The sequence below is a fragment of the Cebus imitator genome, unplaced genomic scaffold, assembly GCF_001604975.1.
Source record: "Cebus imitator isolate Cc_AM_T3 unplaced genomic scaffold, Cebus_imitator-1.0 Scaffold45, whole genome shotgun sequence".
Lineage (NCBI taxonomy): Eukaryota > Metazoa > Chordata > Mammalia > Primates > Cebidae > Cebus > Cebus imitator.
Genome location: NW_016107360.1, coordinates 789,713 through 808,629, shown reverse-complemented (window position 1 = coordinate 808,629; position 18,917 = coordinate 789,713). Strand labels below are relative to the sequence as shown.

The 18,917-nt window shown below is 38.7% G+C and overlaps 1 protein-coding gene across 3 annotated transcripts in view; it reads right to left on the bottom strand.

The window, feature by feature from the left end:
- The window catches only part of BZW2 (basic leucine zipper and W2 domains 2), a 63,732-nt gene that overhangs the window by 28,880 nt on the left and 15,935 nt on the right, over positions 1-18,917 (bottom strand). For 2 of the 3 annotated variants that reach the window (XM_017526914.2, XM_017526913.2), the window contains exons 2-3: positions 14,960-15,024; positions 5,881-6,057 (exon numbers count right to left, since the gene is read on the bottom strand). In XM_017526914.2, the coding sequence (XP_017382403.1) occupies positions 5,881-6,057; positions 14,960-15,017 (235 nt within the window). In that variant the 5' untranslated portion in view covers positions 15,018-15,024. Of the gene's footprint in view, positions 1-5,880; positions 6,058-14,959; positions 15,025-18,483; positions 18,601-18,917 lie in introns of those variants that run through there. The other variant, XM_017526911.1, reaches the window with a different exon arrangement.

The window sequence follows — 18,917 nt, the reverse complement described above, 5'->3', positions numbered from 1 at the left end:
ACAATGGTTGAACTAATTTACACTCCTACCAACAGTGTAAAAGTGTTCCTATTTCTCCACATCCTCTCCAGCATCTGTTGTCTCCAGATTTTTTAATGATCACCATTCTAACTGGCGTGAGATGGTATCTCAATGTGGTTTTGATTTGCATTTCTCTAATGACCAGTGATGATGAGCATTTTTTCATAGGTTTGTTGGCCTCAGGTATATCTTCTTTTGAAAAGTGTCTGTTCATATCCTTCACCCACTTTTGAATGGGTTTTTTACTTGTATATCTGTTTTAGTTCTTTGTAGATTCTGGATATTAGCCCTTTGTCAGATGGGTAGATTGCAAAAATTTTCTTCCATTCTATTGGTTGCTGGTTCACTCTAATGATTGTTTCTTTTGCTGTGCAGAAGCTCTGGAGTTTAATTAGATCCCATTTGTCAATTTTGGCTTTTGTTGTCAATGCTTTTGGTGTTTTAGTCATGAAGTCCTTACCTATGCTTATGTCCTGAATGGTTTTTGCCTAGGTTTTCTTCTAGGGTTTGTATGGTGTTAGGTCTTATGTTTAAGTCTTTAATCCATCTGGAGTTAATTTCCGTGTAAGGTGTCAGGAAGGAGTCCAGTTTCTGCTTTCTGCACATGGCTAGCCAGTTTTCCCAACACCATTTATTAAACAGGGAATCCTTTTCCCATTGCTTGTTTTTGTCAAAGATCAGATGGTTGTACATGTGTGGCATTGCCTCCAAGGCCTCTGTTCTGTTCCATTGGTTTATATCTCTGTTTTGGTACCAGCATCATGCTGTTTTGATTACTGTAGCCTCATAGTAAATATAGTTTCAAATCAGGTAGCATGATGCCTCTAGCTTTGTTCTTTTTGCTTAGAATTGTCTTGGCTATGTGGGCTCTCTTGTGCTTCCATATGAAGCTTAAAGTGGTTTTTTCCACTTCTGTGAAGAAGATCAATGGTAGCTTGATGGGGATAGCATTGAATTTGTAAATTACTTTTGGGCAGTATGGCCATTTTCATGATGCTGATTCTTCCTAACCATGAGCATGGAATGTTTCTCCATCTGTTTGTGTCCTCTCTTATTTCGTTGAGCAGTGGTTTGTAGTTCTCCTTGAAGAGGTCCTTTACATTCTTTGTTAGTTGTATTCCTAGGTATTTTATTCTCTTTGTAGCAATTGTGAATGGCCATTCGTTCTTGATTTGGCTCTCTTTAAGTCTGTTATTGGTGTATAGGAATGCTTGTGATTTCTGCACAATGATTTTGTATCCTGAGACTTTGCTGAAGTTGCTTATCAGTTTAAGGAGATTTTGGGCTGAGACAATGGGATTTTCTAAATATACAATCATGTCATATGCAAACAGGGACAATTTGATATCCTCTCTTCCTATTCGAATACGCTTTATTTCTTTTTCTTGCCTGATTGCTCTGGCTAGAACTTCCAATACTATATTCAATAGGAGTGGTGAGAGAGGGCATCCTTGTCTAGTGCCAGATTTCAAAGGGAATGCTTTCAGTTTTTGCCCATTCAGTATGATATTGGCTCTCAGTTTGTCATAAATAGCTTTTATCATTTTATGATATGTTCTGTCAATACCTAGTTTCTTGAGAGTTTTTAGCATGAAGCGATGTTGAATTTTGTCGAAGGCCTTCTCTGCATCTATTGAGATAATCATGTGGTTTTTGTCTTTGGTTCTGTTTATGTGATGGATCATGTTTATAGATTTGCGTATGTTTAACCAGCCTTGCATCCCCAGGATGAAGCCTACTTGATTGTGATGGATAAGTTTTTTGATGTGCTGTTGCAATCGGTTTGCCAGTATTTTATTGAAGATTATTGCGTCGATGTTCATCATGAAAATTGGCCTGAAGTTTTCTTTTCTAGTTGAATCTCTGCCTGGTTTTGGTATCAGGATGATGTTGGTTTCACAGAATGAGTTACGGAGGATTCCCTCTCTTTGTATTGTTTGGTATAGTTTCAGAGGGAATGGAACCAGCTCCTCTTTGTATATCTGGTAGAATTCGGCTGTAAACCCATCTGGACTTGGACTTGTTTTGTTTGGCAGACTTTGATTGCTGCCTCAACTTCAGCCCTTGTTATTGGTCTCTTCAGGGTTTCAACTTCCTGGTTTAGTCTTGGTAGAGTGCAAGTGTCCAAGAATTTATCCATTTCTTCCAGGTTTACTGGCTTATGTGCATACAGCTATTTGTAGTAATCTCTGATGGTAGTCTGTATTTCTGTGGAATCAGTGGAGATATCCTCTTTATCATTTTTTATTCCATCTTTTTGATTCTTCTCTCTTTTCTTTTTTATTGGTCTTGCTAGCAGTCTATTTTGTTGATCTTTTCAAAAAAACAGTTCCTGGATTTATTGATTTTTTGAAGGGTTTTTTTGTGTAGAGACACAGTCCTGCTATGTCCCTCAGTTCTATATCCCTCAGTTCTGCTCTGATCTTACTTATTTCTTGTCTTCTGTTAGCTTTTGAGTTTTTTTGATCTCGCTCTTCCAGCTCTTTCAATTTTGATGATAGGGTGTCAATTTTAGATCTTTCCTTGTTTCTCAAGTGGGCATTTATTGCTATAAACTTCCCTCTTGACATTGCTTTAAAGGTGTCCCAGAGATTCTGGTAAGTTGTATCTTCATTCTGATTGGTTTCAAAGAACATCTTTATTTCTGCCTTCATTTCATTGTTTATCCAGTCGACACTCAGAAGCAAGTTGTTCAGTTTCCAAGCAGTTGTGCGGATTTGAGTGAGTCTCTTAATACTGAGTTCTAATCTGACTGCACTGTGGTCTGAGAGACTGTTTGTTATGATTTCCATTCTTTTGCATTTGATGAGGAGTGATTTGCTTCCAACTATGTGGTCAGTTTTAGAGTAAGTACAATGTGGTGCTGAGAAGAACGTATATTCTGTGGATTTGGGGTGGAGCATTCTGTATACGTTTATTAGGTCTGCTTGGTCCAGCTCTGCATTCAAGTCCTGGATGTTCTTGTTAATTTTCTTTCTTGTCGATCTAATATTGACAGTGGAGTGTTGAAGTCTCCCACTATTATTGTGTGGGAGTCTAAATCTCATTTTAGGTCATTAAGAACTTGCTTTATGTATCTGGGTGTTCCTTTGTTGGGTGTGTATATATTTAGGATAGTTAGTTCTTCTTGTTGGATTGATCTTTTTACCGTTATGTAATGCCCTTCTTTGTCTCTTTTGATCTTTGTTGGTTTGAAGTCCATTTTATCAGAGACTAGGATTGCAACCCCTGCTTTTTTTTGTTCTCCATTTGCTTGGTAAATCTTCTATCCCTTTATTTTGAGTCAATGTGTGCCTTTGTATGTGAGATGGGTTTCCTGAATACAGCACACCGACAGGTCTTGACTTTTTATCCAGTTTGCCAGTCTGTGTCTTTTGTTTGGGGTGCTTAGGCTGTTTACATTCAATGTTAATATTGTTATGTGTGAATTTGATCCTGACATTTTGTTACTGGCTGGTTTTCTTGCCCATTAGTTGACTCAGTTTCTTCTTTGCATTTTTGGTATTTGCCATTTGGTGTGCTTTTGCAGTGGCTGGTACTTGTTCCTTTCTGTGTTTAGTGTTTCTTTCAGAAGCTCTCATAAGGCAGGTCTGGTGGTGACAAAATCTCTCAGTAATTGCTTGTCCGTAAAGGATTTTATTTCTCCTTCACTTATGAAGCTTAGTTTGGCTGGACTTGAGATTCTGGGTTGAAAGTTCTTTTCTTTACAGATGTTGAATATTGATCCCCACTCTCTTCTTGCTTTTAGGGTTTCTGCCAAGAGATCCGCTGTGAGTCTGATTGGCTTCCCTCTGTGGGTGACCTGTCCTTTCTCTCTGGCTGCCCATAGCGTTTCTTCCTTCATTTCAACCCTGCTGAATCTGACGATTATGTGCCTTGGGGTTGCTCTTCTTGAGGAACACTTTTGTGGAGTTCTCTATATTTATTGGATTTCCATGTTGGACTGCCTTGCTAGGCTGGGGACGTTTCTCCTGGATAATATCCTGGAACGTGTTTTCTAGCTTGGATTCATTCTCCCCGTCACATTCAGGTACACTGATGAAGCATAGATTAGGTCTTTTCACATAATCCCATATTTCTTGGAGGCTTTGCTCTTTTCTTTTTGCTCTTTTTTCTCCTGTCTTGTCTTCTCTTTTTATTTCATTGAGTTGATGTTAAATCTCTGATATCCTTTCTTCGGCTTGATCGATTCGGCTATTAAAACTTGTGTTTGATTCAAGTAGTTCTTGTGTTGTGTTTTTCAGCTCCATCAAGCCATTTATGTTCGTCTCTAAGCTGGTTATCCTAGTTAGCATTTCATCTAACCTTTTTTCAAGGTTTTTAGTTTCTTTGCATTGGGTTAGAACGTGTTTCTTTAGATCAGAAACGTTTGTTATTACCCACCTTATGAAGCCCGTTTCTGTCAATTCGTCACACTCTTTCTCGGTCATGTTGTGTTCCCATGTTGATGTGGAGTTGTGATCCCTTGAAGGTGAAGAGGCATTCTGGTCTTCGATGGTTTCATCACTTTTGCACTGTTTTTTTTCCATCTTCATGGATTTACCTGGCTCTGATCACAGGGAGATGCTTGATGAGGTTGCTTGTCTGCCTGTGGAGGAGCTACTGGGTTTCCAGGGACTCCTTCAGGTTACTAGGTAGGCTTCCTGTGTCTTTTTTGTTTACACTGAAAGGTTAGGACCGCATCTTCCACTGACCTGGAGGCACTGCTGGGTGGTCAAGAATACCATCCAATTGCTAAGTAGGCTTCCTGTGTTTTTTGTTAAAACATGAGGCCTAGTCCTGCCTCTTTAATGGTGGGTTGGCCTTTCCTCCACGGAGCTGGATCATTCAGGGTTTAGTTCAGACTGAGGCACTGGCTGTGCAACCTGCCAGAGTTAGTGCTTCTGCCCTCTGGGGTTTGTGGGGGAGGGGAGGGACCCATCCAACTGCACTGTCTGTCTCCAGCTTTCAGCTCCCTCTCTCTGGGCAGGGGGAGGGGGTGATGGCTTGGTCTGCAGGCTCTCCCGACCAGCTATGGGCTTATCAGTTTGCTTAGATCTGTGCAACAATCCGGGACATTGTCCTGGATTATTATTCAACTCTATGCATGTAATTCCTGGTGCTTGACTGGCAAAGATCCCCTGTTCCGTGTATTGCTGAGGCTTTAGGGGAAACGCTGTATCTGGACCAAGGTGCCGGAAGGGAAGCCTCCGACTCACCAGTCAGATGTACTTTCTGGGTGAAGCAGCATCACTCCCCGCCTCAGTCTGCTCTGCCTGGGCTTTGCTCACCATCCGACCAGACTTCTTGAAAGGTACCTGGTACCTTGGTTGGAGCTAGGAGATGTCTCTATTTCTGCGTCTCTCTCGCTGGGTGTTGTGCACCGGAGTTGTGCCTATTTGGCCATCCTGTTCCCCTATACTTACAATTTAAATGATTTTTCAAAAACCAGGTTTAAACTGTATTTCTTTATATGTTTTATTATTTATAGATGAAATGGGATTAATTACATCTTTAAAATTTATACACTAAGTTATAGTCTTTTGCAGAAATTACCCCTTTTATGACCCCTCCAAAAACACTGAAAGACTAGGGACATATGAGAAAGGTGGCTTTCAGGTGAAGCAAAGTGGCCAAGTTTGTAGTAATGTCAACCAAAGTCTTCCATTCTATACCTCTATTAACCAATATTTCACAATAATTTCACATCAGCATTAATACTATTCCAAATCCTAAATCAGGTAAAAATCATAAGTTTCCATTTGTATTTTTTATCAACTCCAATAAAAATAAACTTATAAAGACTCTATCTTACAAGAAAATACTTCAATGAATTAAAAATATATAAATATACTCCAAGATGTGATAATGCACATTTACCAAGCATACTGCCGGCCACCAGGATATCGAAGAGCGTGTCTGCATAGCGACGATAATCTAATCTTGAGCCTGTAGAGTCCAGAAATTTGGCTACAGCTTCAAGATCATCACCAGCCTCATTAAGCCCTTGGACAAGTGTATCCCTGAAGACTGTAGGTTCGAATTTCTCTTTTTCATCTACAATAAAACAATTTAAAATAACCATCAAATAAATAAATACTGATAGTATAACAATCAAAACTTAATTCTATTTTATCTAAGGGACGGGAAAAAAATCTACAGAGTATTGCCAAAGAATGCAGGAGAATATACAAATATAAACAAACAAAGATGGTAGTGGGGAATAAGGAGGGATATCTCTTTTTAAAAGAAGTAACTACAGGCTGGGCGCAGTGACTCATGCCTATGATCCCAGCACTTTGGGAAGCCGAGGTGCTTGGATCACTTGAGGTCAGGAATTCGAGACCAGCCTGGCCAACATGGTGAAACCCTGTCTCTATTAAAAATATAAAAAATTAGCTCAGCATGGTAGAAGTTATCTGTAATCCCAGCTACTTGGGAGGCTAAGGCAGGAGGATCACTTGAACCCAGGAGGTGGAGGCTGCAGTGAGCACAGATGGCACCATTGCACTCCAGCCTGGGGGGACAAGAGTGAAACTCCATCTCAAAAAAAAAAAAAAAAAAATTAAAGAATTTATTGAGAGTACTTAAACATTTAATAAATGTAATGAGCCATATATGTATATCTACAGCTTCAGAACAGGATGTACTAAATATTTTGGTCTCATGATCTCTTGACGCATAAAATGTATATTTGGAATTAGGATTCCAAAAGATTCTTTGGAAAAAGGCTCTTTGGAATCCTAATTACAAAGCATTCTAAAGGGAGTTTTTGTTTATGGAATTTCAATCTATGGAAACTTATTTTAAGAAATTAAAACAAAACATTTTATATTATTTATTTAACAAAAAAATTAGTGAGAAGCATAGTACTGTTTTATACTCTTGCAAATCTCTTTAATGCCTGGCTTAATGGCAGACAGATCAATTTTCATATCCACTGCATTCAATCTATTGCAAAATCACATATCCTTAAACTCTAGAAAACTCCACTGTAAAATTATGAGAGAATGTGTGAAACACATGAATGATATCTTGGTATTATTATAAAAACGGTTTTGATTTTGTGGTGCTTCAGAGGATTAACAGGGATATAGATATCATATAGCTTTTTTTTCTTAGCAAAGTGGATAAGACAAATACAGAGTGATCACAAAGGCACACATTAAAAGCATAAATGAGCTGTCACAGTGAAACAGACACATGAGCCTGAGTAGTTTGATGTGGTGACTGGGAGTCTGGGTTTGGAAGGAGTTTTAATCTAGACTCTAGCAAGACCTTGCAGAAGGTTGGCTTGGAGCCAGGTCTTGAACAAGGCAGGGATCATATACTGTTGAAAAGAAGTGAAGATGACAAACTATATGACAGATTAGGTGGAAATAAATGAGTGCATTAAAGGTAAAGTGTCTGTAGTTCAACTCAAAGGACATTACTCTTTTCTCCCCACCAATAGAGGAGAATAAGACTGGATGTGAGGAGAGACAAGCAAAGGATGAACCCAAAACTTCGAATGAAAAAAAATTATATCATAGATATGTCTAAGAGTTAGGTGAGAGATACTGCAACGAAAGTGGAGGGAGGAAAGGAAGAGAATACTATAAAATATTTCATAAATAAAGAGTTCTTGGAAATAAAAAATATGATAGAAAAAGTAAAAAACAGCTGGGCACAGTGGCTCACCTGTACACCTGTAATCACCGCACTTTGGGAGGCCGAGACAAGCGGATCACAAGGTCAGGAAATCCAGACCATCCTGGCCAACACGGTGAAACCCAGTCTCTACTAAAATACAAAATAATTAGCCAGGTGTGGTGATGTACACCTGTAGTCCCAGCTACTGGGGGAGCTGAGGCAGGGGAATCGCTTGAACCCAGTGGCAGAGGATGACATGAGCCAAGATTGTGCCACTGCACTACAGCCTGGGTGACAGAGCAAGATTCTGTCTAAAAAAAAAAAAAAAGAAAAAGTAAAAAACTCAACGGAAGCATTAAGAGGAAGCTAAGATTATCTTTTAGAAACTAGGAAAAAAGGTCAAAGACCTAGAAAATAGTAAAAAGAAGAGAAAAAAAGGCAGATCTGTCAAATATCCAAAAAATACATCTCACAGAAAGGCAGAATGACAAAACAAAGCAAAGGAAAAATTTTTTTTTTTTTTAGACAGAGTTTCGCTCTTGTTACCCAGGCTGGAGGTGCAATGGCGTAACACCATTGCTCGTCTCACCGCAACCTCCGCCTCCTGGGTTCAGGCAATTCTCCTGCCTCAGCCTCCTGAGTAGCTGGGATTACAGGCATGCGCCACCATGCCCAGCTAATTTTTTGTATTTTTAGTAGAGACGGGGTTTCACCATGTTGACCAGGATGGTCTCGATCTTTTGACCTCGTGATCCACCCACCTCGGCCTTCCAAAGTGCTGGGATTACAGGCGTGTGCCACCGCACCTAGCCAGCAAAGGAAATTAAAAAAAAAATTTTAATAAACCTCCTAGAATTGAAAGATGTCAGTGTTCTCAAGCACATGGCTATCTGGGAACCCAGCACCAAGATTGAAAGTGGATTCACACAAGCACATTGACTACTGTGAGATTTCAGAACACTGGGAACAAAGCAATTGTCGGAAGTTTTTGGAGCAAAACAAAATCAAAAACAAAAACAAAAAAAACAACAAGCAATATGTAAAAAGTATCAAGAAACTCAACTGCTTAAGAGAAATACCAGGCACTGGAAGACATTTCTTCAAAATTCTTAGAAAAAAGAATTTCCAGCCTAGAATTCTTGTTAGCATTCAGCCAAAAAAAATTATTTTTTGAGACAGGATCTGTCATCCAGGCTGAATGCCAGTGGCGCAATCTTGGCTCTGTGCAACCTCTGCCTCCTGGGTTCAAGTGATTTTCCTGCTTCAGCTTCCCGAGTGGCTGCGACTACAGGTACATGCCACCACATGCGGCTAATTTTTGTATTTTCAGTACAGACAGGATCTTGCCATGTTGCACAGTCTAGTCTCAAACTCTTGGCCTCAAGAGATCCACCTGCCTTGGCCTCCCAAAGTACTGGGATTACAGGCATGAGACACTGTGCCTGGTCCAGCCAAACTACTAATCAAGGGAAGAGCAATATGAACATACATATAATGAAACACCCAAGGCCTCAAAAATAGTTAATAACTCAAGATTAAGTCATGAGATCGCAGGCAAGAGGGAAAAAACAAGACAGGCAATAGTATTCCTGTGGATAGTGGTGAAAGGATATTTCAAGCTTTTCCTTAAGTGTTTTGTATTAAGAGATTCACACAACAAAGAGAAAGGTTAGGGTTGGCTAATTTTAAACACAGAAAACTAAGCCCCCCACTCAAGAGAGAATTACACTATTAAATCAAGAGGTAACAAAATGGTGTTAATTTTTAAAAAATGCAATCATATCACAATTCAGCTGTGAATAGCATGTAAAAAGTCACAGAAATATAAACTCTAAACATTGATGTAGCTGAAACTATGATACAATGAAAGAATAGAGAAGGACTGGAAGTATGGGGGTGGGGGAAGCGAGCAATGAAAGAGCTGAATCATCATTTTCCATAGTAGAAAAGGCATATTTAATATCTCCAACAGAAAAATCAAGAACTAGCCATACTACGTGTATGCATAACCTTGATAAAATTAAAAACTACATTTTAGAGCCACACAGCAACTGCCTAGTTTGTGCTGCTTATAGTGGTCTAACAGAAGGGCAGGGTTGTAAGTGGTTAACACTAGCCACATCAGGATGAGAATCACAGAAGAATGGCATTCCCAGTGCCAGTCAGAGTCACGCAGTGTGAGATACCATAAAGACACACATAAATTAGCTGGGACAATATTCATCATGAACAAGAGATAAAAAGTCCTTTTGATGCTGTAAGCAAAACATTATGCAGTCAAGAACATGCAAATAGTGACTGCAGAAAAAATATAATTAGCGTCTTGTTGTGTAGAGGGGGAGGAAATGGAGAGGAATTCTAGAGGAATATATTAGGTGGAGCTGGAGGAGGGGATAACTGTTTCCATACAAAAGGAACCCAATGACAGATACAGAAAACTTCACTTTCCAGTCAGGGTCTAGCCAACAGGCAATTATCGTTCCCTGTTGGAAAAAAGATATTTTCTTTTCTATGAGAATGGCAGAAGTAAAAGTACATGCTATTAAGTCTTGCGACCAGTTCCAAAATCAAATAAGGTCATCCCCACATCCCCACATGGTTGGATATTGATTCAGTGGGTAGAACAGATTTTGATGATTTGAAAATTACAAATGGAGGCACTGGGAAATATAAGTGGATAAATAAGGAGAAACCCAGACTATGCCAGGAATCCATGCAGAGGACTTTGTTTTGAATTTAAGACACAACTTAAAAAGTTGTTTTGTAAAAGTATCTTCATTCTTCCATTCCAAAAGAATTACCAACAAAGAGAAAAGGAAGATAGCATATTACAACCAAGGATATTTCAACAGTGAGCAATAGGGCGGTAGTCAAAATGATTACTTACAGGTTGGGAATCTTAAAAAGTCATGATAGACCTGATAGGACTAATAACTGTTTTGCAGGCCGAAAAAAGCTCCCAACTACTAAAACAAAGTGCTCATCAAGAAGACTAGAAAATTCCCACATAAGAAAATGGCAAGAACACTAATGGAAATTTGAGAAATAAGACAACATTTGACCTAACGAGTCTTTTTCATCTGAAACTACAGTAATGTAGCTTGTATTTTATTAGAGGACAGTCTAGCAGAAATACTAACAAAATTTGAATGAAAATGTGCCATTGCCTTCTTGGGTTTCCATTTGGCAGTTCAAGTCTCCCTTAAAGTGAGAAGGATATAATTAGGGTCTCCAATTTAAACCGTGCTGGTGAATCACAATTGTGGCACTCAAGAGTTAGTCATTAATAGACCTTGTACTGACACAGAGAAGAAATGGGCCTAATTCTGACACTCAAATATGCCTCCTACACGTTATCTAACTTGCTTACTGTAGGAACCACAGTAACTGGTTAAAAACATGTTAGTGAAGTGATATAATAACAGAACCTACATCCCTTTCTGACTGTCATTGAGGTATAGTACTGAGTTTTTAAAATCACATATTTTCTTTCTTTTCCTGTAAAATCAAATGTATTTTCTAATTATATATATATATACATAAACACATATCTTTCCAGATTTAAATGTCTGCTCATTTAGTTATTAATACCACTTACTATAAAGCTAAAAGTGATTTAAAAACCAATATTACATGCCCGTGCGTGGTGGCTCCATGCCTTTAATCCCAGCACTTTGGGAGGCCAAGGTGGATGGATCACTGGAGGCCAGTTCTGAGACCAGCCTGGGCAACATGGTGAAACCTCCTGTCTACTAAAAAAATATAAAAATTAGCTAAGCGTGGCAATGCACGCCTGTAATCCCAGCTATTTGGGAGGCTGAGGCACAGGAATCATGAATCCGGGAGACAGAGGCTGCAGTGAGCTGAGATTGCACCACTGAACTCCAGCCTAGAAGACAGAGCGAGAATCTAACTAAAACAACAACAACAAAACCATTATCACAGAGCTAAAAGTCTCAGGGAGAAACCTGAGCACATGGTCATGCTGAATGCCTGCAGTTTGGCCTTTTTTTCTCCTCTCTCTTGTTTTCAGTAATTACAATCCAATTTTTCTAAAAATGTACAGAAAGACCAGTTCGTTTATTAAATGTTTCATTTAGCAAAGCATAACCCAATTGCTTGGGGAGAAATGTTCATTCTTTCAGATTTCCACAAGCCACAGTAGAAAACATAATTACTTTGGAGAATGTATCATAAGCAAGATGTATTTCATAAAGGAAAAGAGAATCTGATTAGAGTTCTGTTATAGAATGTGTCCTACCACGATGTTTGTATTTTAATGCTAAGCAATAAGAAATAGATTGTCATATTAACTTGGCATGCAGGAGCACTGGCTTTGCTAAGAAATGTTTCAAAGTGAGGAAATATCTTCAGAGAACAGCCTATCACAAGGACCTTGAAATATCCTCAGTAGTAATTTTTCCCAGCTCTACAAAATTGCTAACCATTTATTTGAAGTCAGCCCCTTCATAATAGCAAAGAAAAGTTAAGGATGAGAAATCATCAAGAGGCATTTCACTACTAAGAGGAACAGAAAATGAGGTTGACTCAATTTTTCCCCCCCATCAGCAGTTTGGCACAAAATGGCCCAAGTGTTGCTTAAATCCCCAAGGGATATGAGTTATATAAATCCAGATTAACTGGCAAATAATATAGATTTCTCAGTGGCTCTCCCTGAGTACTCCAACAGCACAATCTTGACCACTAAGTGATTCAGGGACAAACCCTGTTCTGAATGAGAGAAAACTTTCTGGTTCTAAACTGTAGACAAACTGTAAGGGCCAGTTTACTCGCTGACTCACATCTGCTATTGTGCAACACATTCTAGGGCCCTCTCTTGAGCTCAGTTCCCGTGAATTCACGTCACACTAATAAAGCCACTTGAGCTGGAGATCCAGCTCTGAGATTAACACGTTCCCCCAGCGGCAGGCAATGGCAAACATTTCTGTGCCTCCTAGTTGGACATATATTGGCTATTGTCACACTAGTAGGCTCCATGATACTTTAACTGTAATTAAGTTTCTGAACTATATTGTTCATGCCTGATAAGTCCTTTTAAAACCTTCCACGTCTTTTCTTCCAAGGCTACTTTAAACAGTGAGACTATGAATGCATTCTAGTGAGCACTTTGGGTTTGATATCTGCTTCCAGATTCCAAGCAGGAATGTAGTGCGGCACAATTTGTAAGACTAAGATGAGGACTAAATGAGAAGTGGCTCAGGCTGTACTTGTATTCATTCTTCTTATGGGGATAGGCCAGAAACGAAAAGAAATAGGAAAAGGGGAGCGCAAAACAGAAAAACTCTACAAAGTGACTATTTTGTGCTTACTTAACTTTTTTTAATCTGCATATTTTACTGTGAACATGAAGCTTCCCAGCAGACAGCAGAGATTTAAATTCAGTCTTACTGCTTCCTAGTGACTCTTGTAGACGCTTCTGACCCAAATGATCTATTATATGGCAATTTCTTTTCTGTCTACATGACTAGACTTGCTGCTTAAATGGACATAGCACTGCAAGAGAACACAGGCTGCTTAACACTGACTGCCAAAGGAATCTAAACTCAGTTATCAATGAAATAATTTAGCCCTCCAAGATCAGTACATGGGATTCTGCTCCAACATATTTTATCTTTATATATACTTCCTTAAATCTTTTTCAGTAATTCCCTTCAACTTTATTTAACTTCATCATGTATATCATGTTTCCTCTTTGAAAAAGTTTCCCTAGTGAGTTTCAGTTCAGCTATTCTTATATTCAAGAAGACCTCTATATAATTATGCAAAACTGACTAAATATAAAATCGTGTTTAAAATATTCTTGGCTGGCTGTGGTGGCTCATGCCTGTAATCCCTATGGGAGGCTGAGGCATGAACATCGCTTGAGCCCAGCTTCAACAACATGGCAAGATACTGTCTCCACAAAAATTTAAAAATTGGCTGGGCATGGTGGCTCACGCCTGTAATCCCAGCACTTTGGGAGGCCAAGGTAGGCGGATCACCGGAGGTTGGGAGTTTGAGACCAGCCTGACTAACACAGAGAAACCCTCCCTCTGCTAAAAATACAAAATTAGCTGGGCGTGGTGGCACATGCCTATAATCCTAGCTACTTGGGAGGCTGAGGCAGGAGAATCGCTTAAACCTGGGAAGTGGAGGTGGTGGTGAGCTGAGATGGTGCCACTGCACTCCAGCCTGGGCTACAAGAGCAAAATTCTGTCTCAATAAATAAATTAATAAATAAATAGCTGGGCATGGTAGCTACTTGGGTGGCTGAAGTGGGAGAAGCACTTGAGCCCAGGAGGTTGAGGCTGCAGTAGCTGTGACTGCACCTCTGCATTCTAGCCTGGGTGTCAGAGCAAGACCCTATCTAAAAAGTAAATAAGCCAATAACTAATTTAAAATAAATAAATATATAAAATAGTCTTTATACAGGTCAGGTGCAGTGGCTCACATCTGCAATCCCAGCACCTTGGGAGGCTGAGGCACGAGGACTGCTTGAGACCAGGAGTTTGAGATCCTGTCTCTCCAGAAAAATTTTTAAAAAGTTAGCCAGGTGTGGTGGTGTGCACCTATAGTCCTAGCTACTTGGGAGGCTGAGGTGAAGGGACCACTTGAGCCAGGTGTTTGAGGCTGCAGTGAGCTATCATCACACCACTGCCCTCCAACCTGGGTGACAGAGCAAGTCCCTGACTTTAAAAAAATAAAATAAAATCTTATTTACACAAAATATATGCTAAGATGAGACTTTTATATATTAAAAAAAAGTCACTCACACAAATAGAAATTTTATCAGTCATCAAAATGGGTCTATAACTACTCTTCCCACAATTAAAGACATTTGAAAAGACGGTTTTTAAGGGGAATTTACAGCAGTAGATTTGTTTTAACTTCCTTGTTTCTAAAAAATTTAAAAACTCTTCAATATCTCACTTCCTAATTTACTTTTCTTTTCATTTTATCATCTTTGTCATCCATGTTTTCCTAAAACAACCAAGAAAGCAAAAACCAAATACAAACGCTAATGCCAAAACCAGTAAAATTTATCAATTGCCTTCATAACCTCACATGAAAGTAAGACAGCCTGAACAAAGATAATTATCCATTCTGTAGATGAAAACAAGTAGCTCAGGCAAATTAAATAACTTGTCCAACTTCAAACACCTAAGTAACTGGCAGTTCTATCGTTTGACCAAAACACTTCAGATTCTACACCAAGAGTTCAAATGAGTATAATTAGTGAGGTGGGGGAAAACAGGTGTCATTCAGATTGTTCTTCTCCAATGTTATATTTTGGTTGCAACTTTAAACACACACATACACAACCTACCCCTTTTCCGAGTTTTGAACCGCTGGCCTGTTAGCACTGGCTTCTGATGCTTATTCATAAAATTTCTGAAAATAAAGAAAATAAATATTAAGTATTTCAAATAAGCAATTTATATGAAAAATATACAGCTAATATGTTGGTTGGTTGAACATATGTTCAAGCTCACCCATTACTAAATATACTTTTTTTTCTTTTTTACGAGACAGACTCTCACTCTGTCGCCCAGACTAGAGTGCAGTGGCACGATCGCAGGTCACTTCAACCTCTGCCTCCAGGGTTCATGCAATTCTCCTACCTCAGGCTCTTGAGAAGCTGGGACTACAGGTGCGCACCACCATGCCCTGCTAATTTTTGTGTTTTTAGTAGAGATGCGGTTTCACCATGTTGGCCAGACTGGTCTTGAACTCCTGAGCTTGTGATCCACCTGCCTTGGCCTCCCAAAGTGCTGGGATGACAGGGGTGAGCCACTGCGCCTGGCCTAAATGTACTTTTAAAAATGACATCTAATTTTAACTTGGACTAGCAAAAATTTTGAAGTTTACCAATACTCAGTGTTGGCAAAGGACACAGGAGAAACAACCACAGACACCAACTTTGACGTAAAGGTTAAATTCCATGCTATATTTTGAGGAAGAATTTGGTGAGTATCTATAAATATTTACATGGGCATAACCTTGGTCCAGCAATACCTTACTGGGAATTTATCCTACAGTTTTATTCACACAAGGATGCAAATATACTTGTATATGTAAAAGGATTTAGTTGCAGCATTGTTGGATACATAAAAAATGGAACATGAAATGCCCTCAAATAAGTCATAATCTAGCCACCAAGTGGAACACCATGAAGCTTTATGAAAGAATGAATTAGATTTAACTGCACTACATTTCTGATCCATATATGTCTATTTTCTGACTACGTATGTGTATTCAATACACATCTCATCTCATCACTCACCGAGTTACGGTCACATTGATCTCTTTGTTGTTCTTCCAATAGGCCAGATAAGTTTTGCATTCTGAGATTCTATAACTGCCTCTCTTTCAGGGAAGATCTTCCCCAGCTCTCCACATGGCAATCTTCTTGCACTCATTCAAGTGCCTCCCTGAAAAGGGAGTTCTCTGACCATCTCCACCAAAGTGGCCCCTTGTCACTCACTCTCCTTACCTAGCTTTACTTTTCTTTAGCAGCACCTGCCATTTTATTGTTATCTGTTTGTTTGGGGTCTAGATCCCCCATGAGAGTAACCTTCACTAGGACAGGAACCTTGTAGGTTTTTTACTCCATAGTGTTCCTTTAGCTCCTCCATTCTGCATCTTTTACACTGAGCAAAGTATAAACATATAATAAATAATTTTCAAATAAGTTGCTGAACTGATAAGGAGACATGCTCAAGGCATATGATAGTGAAAAAAAGCAAGCTGAATAAAAGAATGTAAAGTACTTGGTTAAAAGGAGGGTGTACAGAATAAATGGTTTTTAATGCAACAACAATTTAAGAAAGATATAAGAAATGGGTAATAGATTTTTTATTTTTTGGTGTATCTTAATGGACAGGGATTTGGGTACTTCATATTATTTTAGTGGATTTAATACACAATTTTAAAAAATGTAGTATGTTATCTTTGAAAACACGTAAAGCTTGCTCCACATGACTTCTTAAAAATTGAGACTACGCTTGCTGACATAAAGATAAACTGAAAATATGCCTAGATTGCTTAAATTATGAAGGCCAAACATTCAATATAACATGCATTATTCAAGCAAATTATTTAATTACCTTCCAAAGCTTTTAGACATTCATTTGAAAATGTCTAGATTTCCTTATTTACACCATCAAACAATAAAAAATTTACAGTACTCAAGTAATCTAATTACTCCTGAAATTTTTTTTAAAAAAATCCTTAAGAATATACAAAAATTATTTATATGCCAACTCTTCCTTCTCACTGCAGAAAAGAGAAACTTGTAGATTCACATAAAAAAAATCTGTTTATTATTGAAAACTTTAAGTTAATCATTATTTTAGAAGAGAAACTAATTAAAAGTCACATAAAAATACATAAAGTAAATTATTACATGGTTTGAGGAAGAATTTTTATCAAACCTGTAAAGTAAAATGAACTTAATACATCTCGTTTGGAGATAAAAAGGTCATTAAGCCAGAATCCATGCCCTTGAGGAACTCACTGGAAGGGATAAAATTCAAACATTTGCAACAGAATGTAATAGTTCAAACAACAGAAATGGAGACCAGGCCAGGCTGGCGCCTGTAATCCCAGCACTTTGGGAAGTGGAGGTGGGCAGATAACTTGAGGTCAGGATTTGGAGACCAGCCTGGCCAACATGGTGAAACTGGTCTCTACTAAAAATACAAAAAATTAGCCGGCGTAGTGGCGCATGCCTGTAACTCCAGCTACTTAGGAGGCTGAGTCAGGAGAATCGTTTGAACCCAGGAGGTGGAGGTTGCACTGAGCCGAGATCCCACCATTGCACTCCAGCCTGGGCAACAAGAGCGAAACTCCACCTCAAAAAAAAGAAAAGAAGCACAGACCAGAACGAGAACAAAGTATTTGATTGCTTATGTGTATGGGCCAACAGCAACACACTGAAATCATTACAAATGCTATAAACTTAATCAATGAATTCCAATTTCATTTGATGGATGTTGAAAATAGAGCTTCTAATGCATCATTTATATTCACTGCAAGTTTCATTCACAAACTTTCCTGCTGGCATTATAAACAAATTCACTCAGGATCACCAAATACTTCATTGTTGCAAAGGTGGTGATAATATACATGTATCACTGTCTCCATACCTCCCAAATACAAATATTATACAAAATTTATTTGTGTTAGCAAAGAAAAATATGTGTCAAGAATTTGGGCCTTGTACTAAGATGCAAAAAGAATGTAGCTCAACTAGACAGAATGTCTCCAACAGACTTCTCTACCAACAATGTTTTTCTTCTTCTGTCCTTCCTTTTTCTTTCTCTTCCTCCCTTCCTTCCCTCCCTCCCTCCCTCCCTCCCTTCTCTCTCTACTTCCTTAGAGATGAGGGTCTTACTATGTTGACTAGGGTGACTTCAAACTCCTGGACTCAGGCAATTCTCCCATCTCAGCCTCTTGAGTAGTGGGAATTACAGGTACATACCACTGTATATAATTTCAAAAATTCTAAAGTGTGAGTCCTTCCTAAAAGTTTTATTCTGGGGTTTAGAATGCAAACTCATGGAATTCCCTAATTAACTCTGCACCTTGTTTCTATTTCTTTTTTCTGTTAATGGAGAAGTACCACCAAACACAGCATATGAAAGAACTACTGTATTTTCAAAATCTTTAGATTTTATATTACTTCCCTTCTAAGCATAAAAGTTGGTTTCTTTATAACCCAGTTATGTGGGCTTATTTTTCATACCCTCAATATATTCCATGTAGAAAAACACACAATAACACGTAAACATAAAACTGTATGCAAGGACTTTGATATAATACCCAAAACTAAAACAAACAAAAACTCACCCACTGGTGGTGACAGACTAAATGAAGATATTCTGCTCTCCAAGAGTGTCTAGGCTTTAGCTGTTACTATTTGGAGCAGAGGCGCTGCTTCTCTCTAAATTTAGCTCTTCATGCTACACTATAATCTGATCCAGTGAGGGTCAGCCTTTATAAGGTACTCACTGAGCACTTATAAAAGCCCTGGCCCAAGAGAGCCAAGGACACTGAATAAGAAACTGCTAGTGTCAACCTAGGAAAATCACAAAGAAAGAGTAACAAAGGCCTATTAGGCCAATGTCAAAGGCTGTTAGTATACTGCCCTACAATGTACAGTTTCAAATCTAATAACTAAAAATACACGTTTAGAAAAATAAAAGTCTAACAGTATCCTCAGAAACAAATCCCTGTGGGGTACAACCTATGCATCATGACAATTTGGCTTCTGTTTTAAAAAC